General features: G+C 36.0%; 1 protein-coding gene across 1 annotated transcript; it reads right to left on the bottom strand.

Moving 5' to 3' along the window:
* Positions 1 to 9192: 9192 nt before the first annotated feature.
* On the bottom strand, positions 9193 to 10136 carry LOC107783469 (RING-H2 finger protein ATL78-like). The gene has a single exon (XM_016604441.2). It carries the CDS (start codon positions 10050 to 10052, stop codon positions 9333 to 9335), a length of 720 nt encoding a protein of 239 aa, XP_016459927.1. The 5' UTR covers positions 10053 to 10136; the 3' UTR covers positions 9193 to 9332.
* Between the last annotated feature and the right edge of the window lie 2155 nt (positions 10137 to 12291).

Below are 12291 nucleotides of genomic sequence, written 5' to 3'. Positions count from 1 at the left end.
TAGGAAGTCAGCCAGTATGGGCAGTCTTGCTTATATTCCGGTCGGTGAGAGGCCGCTTGCTTTGGGTGTTCAGACTTTGGCCAATCAGTTCATGAGGTTGGATGTTTCTGAGCCCAGCCGTGTGTTAACTTGCACAGTCGCTCATTCTTCATTATTGGAGCGTATTCGAGATCGGCAATATGATGATATCCATTTGTGTGTCCTTAGAGACACGGTGCAGCACGGAGGTGCCAAGCAGGTTACCTTAGGTGATGATGGAGTTTTGAGATTGTAAGATCGAATTTGTGTGCCTAATGTGGATGGGCTCCGAGAGTTGATTTTAGAGGAGGCCCATAGTTCCCGTTACTCTATTCATCCGGCCGCCGCGAAGATGTATCAGGATTTGCGACAGCATTATTGGTGTGGAGAATGAAGAAGGATATCGTTGCATATGTGGCTCGGTGTTTGAATTGTCAGTAGGTTAAGTACGAGCATTAGAGGCCTGGTGGTTTATTTCAGAGGATTGAGCTTCCCGAGTGGAAGTGGGAGCGGATCACTATGGATTTCGTTGTTGGACTCCCGCAGACTCGGAGGAAGTTCGGCGCAGTATGGGTCATTGTTGATAGGCTAACCAAGTTAGCGCATTTCATTTCTGTGACAGTCTCCTATTCTTTCGAGAGGTTAGCTGAGATCTATATCTAGGAGATGGTTCGTCTTCATGGTGTGCCCAAGTTTATCATTTCGGACCGAGGTACGCAGTTTACTTCACGTTTCTGGAGAGCAGTTCAGCGAGAGTTGGGCATGCGGGTTGAGTTGAGCACAAGATTACTTCACGGTTGTGTCATTGACTTTGGAGGCTCGTGGGATCAGTTTTTGCCTTTAGCAGAGTTTGTCTACAACAATAGCTACCAGTCGAGTATCCAAATGGCTCCTTATGAGGCTTTATATGGTAGGCAGTGGCGGTCTCCGGTTGGATGGTTTGAGCCGGTAGAGGCTCAATTGTTGGGTACGGATCTGGTTCAGGAGGCCTTGGACAAGGTCAGGATTATTCAGGATAGGATTCGTACAGCTCAGTCTAGGAAAAAGTATTATGCAGACCGCAAGGTTCGTGATTTGGCATTCATGGTTGGTGAGCGAGTATTGCTTCGAGTGTTGCCTATGAAGGGCGTGATGAGATTTGGGAAGAAGGGCAAGCTTAGCCCTAGGTTCATTGACCCGTTTGAGATTCTTGATCAAGCGGAAGAGGTGGCTTATAGACTTACATTGCCGCCGAGCTTATCAGCTGTGCACCCAGTGTTTTATGTGTCCATGCTTCGAAAATATCACGGCGATCCATCTCACGTGTTAGATTTCAGCACTGTCCAGTTGGACAAGGACTTGTCTTATGAGGAGGAGCCGGTAGCTATTCTAAACCAGCAAGTTCGTCAGTTGAGATCAAAGAGTTTTCCTTCTGTTCGTGTTCAGTTGAGAGGTCAGCCTGCTGAGGCATTGACCTGGGAGTCCGAGTCCGATATACGGAGCCGTTACCCCCATCTTTTCCCCGACTCAGGTACTTCCTTCTTCTGTCCGTTCGAGGACGAACATTTGTTTTAGAGGTGGAGAATGTAAAAGGGTCATCACTTGTTTAAAAATGAAATTTTACGTTTCGAGGCCTTAAAAACCTCTTTTAGCATCACCTCGATTTGTGTGTGCAGTCCGGGCGCGTAGCCAGAAAGTCTAAATGTGAAAATCTGTGAAAAATGATAAATTTTGACTATAAAATGAATTAATTTAACTTCGGTCAACGTTTTGGGTAAACGGACCCGGACTCGTGATTGAACAGCCCCGAAGGGTCCGTAGGAAAATATGGACCTTCGTAGTATGCCCGGAATCGAATTCCGAGGTCCCAAGCTTGGGAAATGAATTTTTGGAGAAAATTATTTTCTGAAATTGTTTAAAGGATTTGAAAATGAATTTTGATTAGAACATGTTGGTATCGGGCCTGTATTTTGGTTCCAGTGTTCGGTACAGGTCTTATATACGATTTAAGATAATTCTGTGAAGTTTGGTAAGAAACGAAATCCGTTTGACGTGATTCGGACCTTAAATGCAAATTTGATGTTTAAAGGAGTTTTGAGAAATTTCATTGATCTTGAGGTCTAATTCGATGTTCATGATGTTATTTTGGTAATTTGAGTACACGAATAAGTCCGTAGGATGTTTTTGAGGTTGTGTGTATATTTGGTTTGGAGCTCTGAGGGCTCGGGTGAGTTTTGGATAGGCCACAAGGTGGATTTTTAGACTTAGAGAGTTGCAGAAATATTGCTGGTATGATCAGGCCTGCAGGCTTCGCAAATGCGAGCTCGCAAATGCGAAGGCTGGATCTCAAATGCGAAACCATCCCAGGCCTGTCTTGCTCGCAAATGCGAGGCTTTGATCGCAAATGCAATTAGTCCTGTTTCAGCCTTGAGTCGCAAATGCGACTTCCCTCTCGCAATTTCCAACTCGCAAATGCGAGGGTCCCTTTCGCAAATGCGAAAGTCCAGCTTTCCTGAAGGGTTCGCAAATGCGAACCCTGTTTCGCATTTCGCGATTTTCCAAGAACAACTCTTCTTTCAAATCGATTGTAAGTTAATTTTAACTCATTTTCTTCAATCATTAACATCTTTTAACATGATTTCAACCCAAAATCAATGCTTTCCATGGGGGAAATTGAGTGTTTTGGGTAGAACCTAGGTTTTTTTAAAAATTGGGGATTTGGACCTCGATTTGAGGTCTGATTTCAAAACAAATTATATATTTGGGTTCGTGGGGGAATGGGTAATCGGGTTTTGATTCGAACCTCGGGTTTTGACCATGTGGGCCTGGGGGCAATTTTTGACTTTTTGGGCAAAACTTTGAAAAACTCATTTTATGCATTCAAATTGATTCATTTGGCGTTTATTGATGTAATTAAGTAATTTATGACTAGATACGAGTGAATTGGTAGTGGAATCAAGGGGTAAAGCTATAATTGAATCGTGAATTGTGTTCGTAGCATCGAGGTAAGTGTTTGGTCTAACTTTAGCTTGAGGGATTAGGAGTTGTGTCCTATTTGCTATGTGGTAATTGTTGAGTACGACGTATATGCATGGTGACGAGTATTTATACGTTGGTGTCTAGCATGCCTGTGAGTCTTTATATTGTGATTATCATGACTTCGTTGTATCTTTCATTCCTTAGTGGCGGTTTCTAATTGTTGTATAAAGTTTGTGGAAGGATTTGTGACCTATGAACATTGAGGAGTGTTGGCTCAAGTTGTATAATGAATTGTGAAAGTATAAGTAATAATTGAACCTCTAGAGCATTGGCTCGAGTTGTGAAGTGAATTGTGAAGTAAAAGTGAGAAAGAGAAGAGATCATTATGTTGTCACCCTTGTCGAGCTATTGTTGATTTATTTGTTATCTCCCTTGCCGGGATGTTGATGTTATTGATGTTGTTCCTTTGTCAGGATTCTTATTGCAAATTTCATTTATTCCCTTGCTCTATTGTTTGTGATTGGTATTTGGGTGAGGAAGAGAGTTAAAGCACGAAGGGTGATGCCGTGCATTGTTTTTGTGAGGAAAGAGTGTAAAGCACGAAAGATAATGTCCTGCCGCACGATGTACCATTCCGTGCCTATTATATTGATTTCATGGTGAGGAAAGAGTGTAAAGCACGAAGGGTGATGCCGTGCCGCACAATGTACTATTCTGTGCCTATTGTATTGATTCTTATGGTGAAGACGAGAGTAAAAACATGAAGGGTGATGCCGTGCGCACTTGTCCTTGATTTTCCCTGATTCTTGCTGATAATTGAGTTATATTGTCCTTTACGTTTATTTACTGTTTTCTGTTATTACTTGATTTTATTTTGAGGTTATAGATTCCCTTGCCCTATTTGCCTTGTGATTGTTGTGTGGGCGAGGAAGAGCGTAAAGCACGAAGGGTGATGCTGTGTATTGTTTTGGTGAGAGAGTGTTAAAGCACGGAGAGTGATGCCATGTATTATTTTGGTGAGAGAGAGTAAAAGCACGAAGGGTGATGCCGTGCACTTGTCTTTGATTTCCTAATTTTTATTGATAACTGTGTTACGGTTTCTCTACACTAAATTGCTAGTTTCCTGTTGATACTTGTTGTACTCCGCAGCATGAATTCCCCTTCCTATTTTCAATTGAACTGTCATGAACCTTATAATTATTTGTTGCTCTTCTGTTACTATTCGATGTTTCCTCGCAACATGTTTTCCCCCTCCCATACTTGACTGTATATGACTGTTTCTTTCTGTACTTCTTTTTTCGCTGTATATAGTTAAATTGCACAGGTTTATTTGGTAGTCTGGTCCTAGCCTCGTCACTACTTCGCCGAGGTTAGGCTAGGAACTTACCAGCACATAGAGTCGGTTGTATTGATACTACACCCTGCTGCTCTCTTTTGTGCAGACCCCAGTATTGTAGATTTCGGACTACAGTGGGATTGTTGATTCTTGCTAATCAAACGACCCGAGGTAGTCCTGCAGGCGTCCGCAGGCCTTGGCATCTCCTTCTATCTACTATTCCTGTTTCTTTCATGCATTTCCAGAGACATGGTTGTATTTATTTCTTTCAGACCTTTAATTGTAGTATTCTTAGACCGTCTGTGAAACTGTGACACCAGTTCTGGGTAGTCGAGACTCAAACAGTTGTATTGGATTCGTGTTCAGCTAGCTTATTATTTTTTTCTTCCGCTTATGTTAAATTCCGTTGTTTAAATGTTATTACTTCGCAATTGTTAATGAATATAAAATGGGTAAAAAGGGTAAATTGTTCACATAATTGTCTTTCCTAGCTCACATTAGTAGGCGTTATCGCGACTCCCGAAGGTGGGAAATCCGGATCGTGACATATATTTCTTTGAATAATATAAAACTTTATTCATGAAAATATTTAATTTATTCTATTGTGTATAATGTAAATTAAATATTTATCTATATTTATAATATCTGTACATAAAAAAGTTAAACATAGGAATAAAAGATAGGGATATAAAAGAATGAGACCCCTAAAACCTAACCCCTCACCTTTGTTTTATCTCTCCGGCCGCACCACCGTCTCCCATTTCCTAACTCCTTCGCCATTACTTTACTACTATTATAGAAGTGGCTAAGAGAGGAGCTTCGAGTCGTTCAGGGTATTTTGGTAAAATCAGACGCTCAGCTGAGCTTTTAGTTAAGTCAAAATTATGCTCCCAATATGTTTAAGGGTGGTGTATGGTGCGTAGTAAAAGTTGTACTCTTTACTGAGTTAATAGAAATATCAAGATTTTCTCCGTGATATCTTTTTGTAAATCGTGTAGGGTCTTTGTCAGGGACCACGTGTACAAAAATCACACTGCTGATAGTATAACTATGTTTAAGTAAGAACTTCTTGTTACTTATATTATTATTATTATTATTATTATTATTATTATTATTATTATTATTATTATTATTATTATTATTATTATTATTATTATTATTATTATTATTATTATTATTATTATTATTATTATTATTATTATTATTATAATAAAAAATTGTGACATGACTTCCACCTGGAAGATAAAATGCATATTCTTTCTAAGAATAGCATTTACTCCTCATTGAAGTTGACTCCCTTTTACAAATCAGGAAAATGATTCACCTTTTGTAGTCATGATTTTTAGTTGTGCATATAATGGGACAAGATATACTCATAAAACTGTAAAAGGAGTGAAATAATTGCAGAATTATATTCTTGTTACATAAAAAAAAATTAATACGTAATAAGTACATCTGCAAAAAAATATATTTAAATAGGTAAAACTTTACTTTTGGGTCAACATCGCTACTTAAGCTGGTTGCTTAAAGGTTGTCTTACTCATCTATAAAAAGATTTCAAAGTTAAACCTATATTTTAACTATCATTCTTAAAGTCAGTATTGCTGGTCTTGCCTATGGTTAATTTGGAAAACACATGCATGTTAATAAACTCAGAAAGTATATGAACTACAAACTTTAGATCTTCAACTTTGAAGAGCAAAGTACATTTTTGCTTTTATCTTTGTTCAAGATCCAAAATATTTAATTTAGAAAGAAGTTTTTGTACTACAAATGCTGAAACACTTTTTCCATGACTTTGCGGAGTGTTGAAAAACAGATTTCTAACGTTTTCCCACTTTCTTTCTAAGGATATTGAAAAGGTTCGTAAATTTTTTTTTTAAAAAAAGGGCCGGATAGGTTTTTAAGTGTTGATATTGAAAAAATCATGAAATTATTATTATTACCTATAATTAATTTTTGTTATATCATGTAATACACTATGTTAACTTATGAATACACAGAGATCAAATTAAAATTTAAAATAATTAAAATAACAAGCTGACATTCAGAAAGGTAATAATTAAGTTTGGTAACGAGGGAATAACTTTTGAACTTATATACAAATGCCATAAAGATATTTTTCTCAAAAAGAAACTGGAAACATAGCAAAATAGATATTATCTTGAATTTTCTAATGATCATAATCAAAATTATTAAAATTATTAATCATATCTAAATTTACAAAGTCAGAGTCAACCATCTGAAATTGGGTCCGTGCACAGCACGGGCTAACCATCACTAGTCCATCTAGAGAAGAGGTATGTTTCTATCTTTTTTAAATTTCACTTTTTGACTTAATCAATATATATATATATATATATATATATATATATATATATATATATATATATATATATGTCAATATTTCTTTTGTTACTTTAGTTCTTCCTTTTTATTATTTTCAATGTGTACAACAAACTTTATTTGTCACTTATGCTAGAGCATCTTTATTTTTCTTCTTAGTTAATTGAGAAAAGAAAAAATTGGAAGGAGAAATTTTTTAATCTTTATGTTCATTATCAGATTGGTATATCAGTAACAATTTATCATTTATGGTTGAAGCTTCTGAAATATGATTCAGGAAATGCCTTTAATCTTTTTTTATGAAATTAATTTTGATCCTTGTCCTAAGCAGTTTCAGGTGATTACGGATTTTTTAATCGAAATTCACCTTTAATCAAGGTGGGTTCTATTGGTATTTCCTAGGCCTATATATTGTTGCCCTATTGTTGCTCAAGCTAATATATCTATGGATTCCTTTCCTATAATTCTTCCATGAAATGATACTGTAGGACTACATGATTGTTCCTTGATGAGCTAAGCCTTTGTTAAAAGGAACTTCTAGGGCAAAAGATTGAATTGTATTCTGAAGTATTAGGGTCTTTACTATCCGTTTTAAGATTATTGAGAGTTTCATTATCTCGTATAAGCATATTCAAGAGATATTAGTAAAGCTAGTACTAATTTCAAATTTTTCTAAAAAAATGATCATTCTGAACCTATTAATAAAGTATATATATGATCAATTAATTTTTGTTTTCTAGTATTAATTTAATTTATCAAAACTGATAGGCAAATTGTGGAATCTCAAGCTAAAACCGATATTGATCAGACTAAGGTGTAGTTGAAGCAATGACAGGCGGGAAAGGAGAAGATTATGCGGCTTTTGGTCTCAAGCAAAATATTGCTAGAACTATCTGATTCATAGAGAATTATGTATTGTAAATATTTTGAAATTTTGAATATACAATTACGTGTAACTTGAAACCTATTTTGGAATCTAAAAGATTTGGATTCTTAGCTTAAAAATTCCTGTGCCTAACAATGCTTATGGAAAATTCTTCAATTTGTAGCAATAAAATTATTGATGTGTAGCTAAATATATATAATTTCCACGTAACAAGAATATGGGTATATTTTTTTACTTTTTGTAGCAAATGGAAAAAAAGAAGAAGCTATAAATCTATACATTTCATTGCAAAAGAAGGGATTCACAGCTATAATTTTTTTTAACTAGTAGCTAAATACAAGTGCTATTGCCACGAGATTAAACTATAAAAATAGCCATAAAAGTTAAGTTTTCATGGCAAATAAATTAGACTTTTGCCCCAGTAGAACCTCTTGTGGCTACAATATAAAGATTGCTACATACTTTATTTGTCGTGGCAAAAGAAAAAAATTATTTGCTATAAGTATATATTCCGTGGCAAAAAAGTTTACCAATGTAGCTACAACACAAAAAAAAAAATCGTACAATATGTATTAGTCCTTAGCCACAGATCATCTAAAGTTTGTAGCTAACTTATAGCTACGCTACTTCTTGCTACGAATGCTACGGATTTTTTTTTTTTTTTTTTGTAGCTGAAGTGTTTAGCCACAGAATTTTTCATATTTAGCTGCTATGTATTTTGTAGCTATAGATGTATAATGTTGTAGTGATTGATGTGGAATTAAAACACTACCTGGACTATCCAATGGATGCAGGTAAAGAAAGAAGATGCCTAGGATGAATATCTGTGAACTTCTCTCCATTGCTCGTCTTAGTTTCTCCAGATTGCGCATTTTCACATTCAATTTCTCGGCAATTTGACATCAAAACTCACCTCAATGTGAAGGTAGGAATGAGCGAAGGCCTCCGATTGTAGAGGTTACCGGATTTTAGGGCAAAACAACCTCTTGCACAACGATCGTAAAATTCTAGGGCTAATCTGAATCAATGCCTCAATTCTCTCAAATCTTCAATAAATAGAGTTGATTCTTCAGCAATAGTCACCAATTCAGCAACAATTCAGCTCGGAAACGCCATGAATCTATGGCTTTGATACCATATTAAAAGGGAGCATTTGAGCTGAATTGATCGACGAGGAAGGATGTAGATGAAGAGAGAGAAGAAAGAGAGAATTCCCTGTTATGATATTCAGAAAAAAATAGAAGCATCACACACATATATATATCTATCCTTATTTATACTGCCTACCCACTTAATACAATTAATTAGCTTAACTACTCAACTAACCATACATCTAAATCTAACTAACTCTAACTCACATGTACAACTCCAACCGCCTATGTACAAGTATTGCTACTATTGCTCTTTTCAACAATAATATTCAAAGATAAATCCAGGTTTTAATTTCTCGATTCGTGTTAATAATATATCCAAATAAAGAAATACGGAGTAACATTTTTTCTTGACAGAAATAAACCCGATAAGTCTGAAGTTGATCGTAAAGTGGGTAGACTTGCAAATTTTTTTTACAAAACGGGTATAGATTCAATTATGACTCCAAAATCAAGTATAAATGCAAAATCCCTAAGTTTAATAAAAAACCCGAACGAAAATTTAATCATTGTATACACTTGCAAAACTAAAGAATCATTGGGAAGCTACACTTGCGTTGGCCTCATCCTAGCTAGAAAAAAGAAAGAAACAGTTAAACTAAAGCTAAGCTTCTAGATACTACTCCTATTTTTCTAACTAACTTAGATTGTTAGATATAACACCTTCACGTTGGAGAGATTCAATCCTTATTATGATTTCTTGAACTGGTGCAGATGTAGTAGTACTTGTAGCTACCTGAGTGTTTGGAATTGCAGTTGTAGTAACAGAACTGCCTCCGTTTACAATTTTTTGGCAAGTTTCAATAAGGCAGTGCCTACAAGTAGGGCAAGAAGAGTGGGAATTCAGCCATTTATCAATACACTTGACGTGGAACCCATGGTTACACTTAGGCAGAACCTTAACTTTTTCTCCAACTCCAAATTCTGATAAGCAAATTACACACTCAGTGCCAACTCCCGGATAATTCAATATTTCTGTAGTGTAAGTTATAACTGGGAATGTTTTGAGGGCATTTTTCTTGATCCCTGTATTGGCTAGCTTTGCTACAGAAGGGTTTGTATGGTTTGAGGACGATTCTTCCAATACTCGGCTAGCGCATCTCAATGCACACTTTATTAGGCAGTTCACTATAAGTGAACAAATTATGGAACATATAAGTACCGACAAGATCATCACAACATCTGCATCAAATGGTGGTTGATCTGTTGTGTCGTGGCTGATTCCGGTTGCCGGAGGCTGCGCCACGGCGGTCTCGGGGTGGTATTGTTGCAGTGTAGTTGGTATTAGAAGTAGACTTCTTGAGTAGTGGAAGTTCTCCATTAATTCTTGATTGAATATAGTGGAAGTAGCTGCCATGGAGTTTTGGTTGAGAAAATGTGTGTTTTCTTTGTATATATGTTGGTGTTGAATGAACTGAAGTGTCCCCTTGGAAGCAGTTGCTTATATAGGACACATTTATAGGGCAAATTAACAGGTGTAAAGTGTGATCAATCTTTTCTTTTCTTGAGTCTTAATATTATATTAGTATATTTTATCCTTAGAGATTATTTGAGAGTTCTAAGCCATGTTTTCATTAACTAGCTTTAATTATTTCTAATATAAGCACTATAGGTAAGAGTTTATTCTAAACAATTGCCAAGTCGACTTGACAGGTTATTAAGCTAATGGGCTATCCACTCAAGATGGAGCCAGCGCCACTTTCATTGCCGACTGCCGAGTGGGCTGCCACGTGGATATGGGCATTATCGTGAATCAAATCTCCAAACAAATTATATTTGGGACCCAAATAATGCCTAATAGGGAGCCCTAAAGCCCAAGAAGGGTTCAAGAAATTTCCCTGTTCTCTCCACAACATGGAAAATTTGCAAATGATTTCTTCTTATCTCATTAGACTTTTGAATAACTATCCAGCGAGAGGTGGATTGTTTTTTTTTTTTTGGGGGGGGGGGGGGTATGAATTATGTGTGTTGAAGTGTCTTTTCCATCTCCATTTAATCTGATTGTCTTTGGTTTGCATTAGGTAACAAATTAATACACAAACCTTAAATTCATCTGATATTTAATTGTAGTAGCTCCTCCCTTCACTTTTTACCCGTATTCACCATCTTTATAATACTAGACTAGATAAAGGAGAATTCAAGGTGGTCAATAGAGAAACAAATTGGTCAAAGTTTTTATGACTATATTCTATGTGCACGTATTACATATATGATTGGCAAGGAGAGATCAGTGCCTGTCATTATTATTTCAGGTCGATTGAGATTGAACTGATACGGAAAATAATACCAAATGGTATAAAAAGTACTACTTGAGTCTTGTAAAAATAAATTTGTAAGCCATATATTGGCTACTTTTCTGCTACGTGTGCTTTAGCTTTTTCTCTTTTTCTGACACTATGAGTGCTTTCATATCAATTCTAGATTCCTAGATACATGACCAAATCTTCAGTTAGGCACTTTTTTAAGTTCGTCTGTTAACTATACTAGTTTAAGTAGTTTGAGATTTCACCTGGATCAGTCCCATATTTTGGATCATATATTTTGTTAGGTAATTAATTTCACCCATGGTCATATAATTATGATTTTTTTCACATCAAAGTCATATAATTATGTTTTTTCACATAAAAATAATAAAATTTTCACTAACTCGCACAAAAATTATAGTGGCTGAAAAACACTATTTTTCAGTAGTATTTTCTTATTCCATTTTTTTCAGTCTAATAAATACTAATAACCCAATTAATATAGGAAAAATATATATTTTTAGCATCTCCCAAAAATAATAGCCGATATAATATGTCACGACCCAAAATTCATTAAAGGTCGTGATGGCGCCGGACACCACTTGTCAGGTAAGCCAACACTAGAAGTTAAATAAATTCCTCATTTTAGTATTTTTGAAATAATTTTTTTTCCTTACATTAATAAATAATGAACTTAACCGAGAAAATAATGGTGTATTTAACAAATTTAAATACTGAATAATCCCATAGTCATCCCAGAACTCGGTGTCACAAGTGCATGAGCAATTTCTAGGAAATAAATGTAATACAATAACCGTCCGAAATACAAATTGGACAGAAAAGAAAGTACAATGCTCTGAAGGAGACTATGCTGGCTGCAGGTCATCTCGAGAGATGCAGCTTACCTAAATCTCCGTATGAACTATGCCACTGCACCCAACGAGGCCACTAGACATACATGCGCCTGTGCAACAAAAATGCACATCAAGTGTAGTATGAGTACGAAAACAATGCGTACCCAGTATAACCTCGAAGAAGTAGTAATGAGAGGCCGACTTCGACACTTACTAGTGGTCCAATAATATAATCAGTCGAGGATTTATTAAAAACAACAGTAAACTCAAGGGAATCATATAGCAAGTAAACAATCCTTTTGATAATAAGAGATTTTCAAGTTCATATTTCCTCAATTATCAATTTATCTCAGGCCAGAGAGGCAATATCATTATTTATAATTTCAAGGCAAGCAATACAAGCATGCGAAAATCATGCTGAGGTCGTACGGCCCAATCCAACATAATATTTAAACTGTGCACTGCCAGAGGGTCGAATGACGCGAACCATAGATGCATT

The sequence above is a fragment of the Nicotiana tabacum genome, chromosome 11, assembly GCF_000715075.1.
Source record: "Nicotiana tabacum cultivar K326 chromosome 11, ASM71507v2, whole genome shotgun sequence".
Classification (NCBI taxonomy): domain Eukaryota; kingdom Viridiplantae; phylum Streptophyta; class Magnoliopsida; order Solanales; family Solanaceae; genus Nicotiana; species Nicotiana tabacum.
The sequence above is the reverse complement of the archived record's forward strand: the minus strand, read 5'-3'. Positions and strand labels throughout refer to the sequence as shown.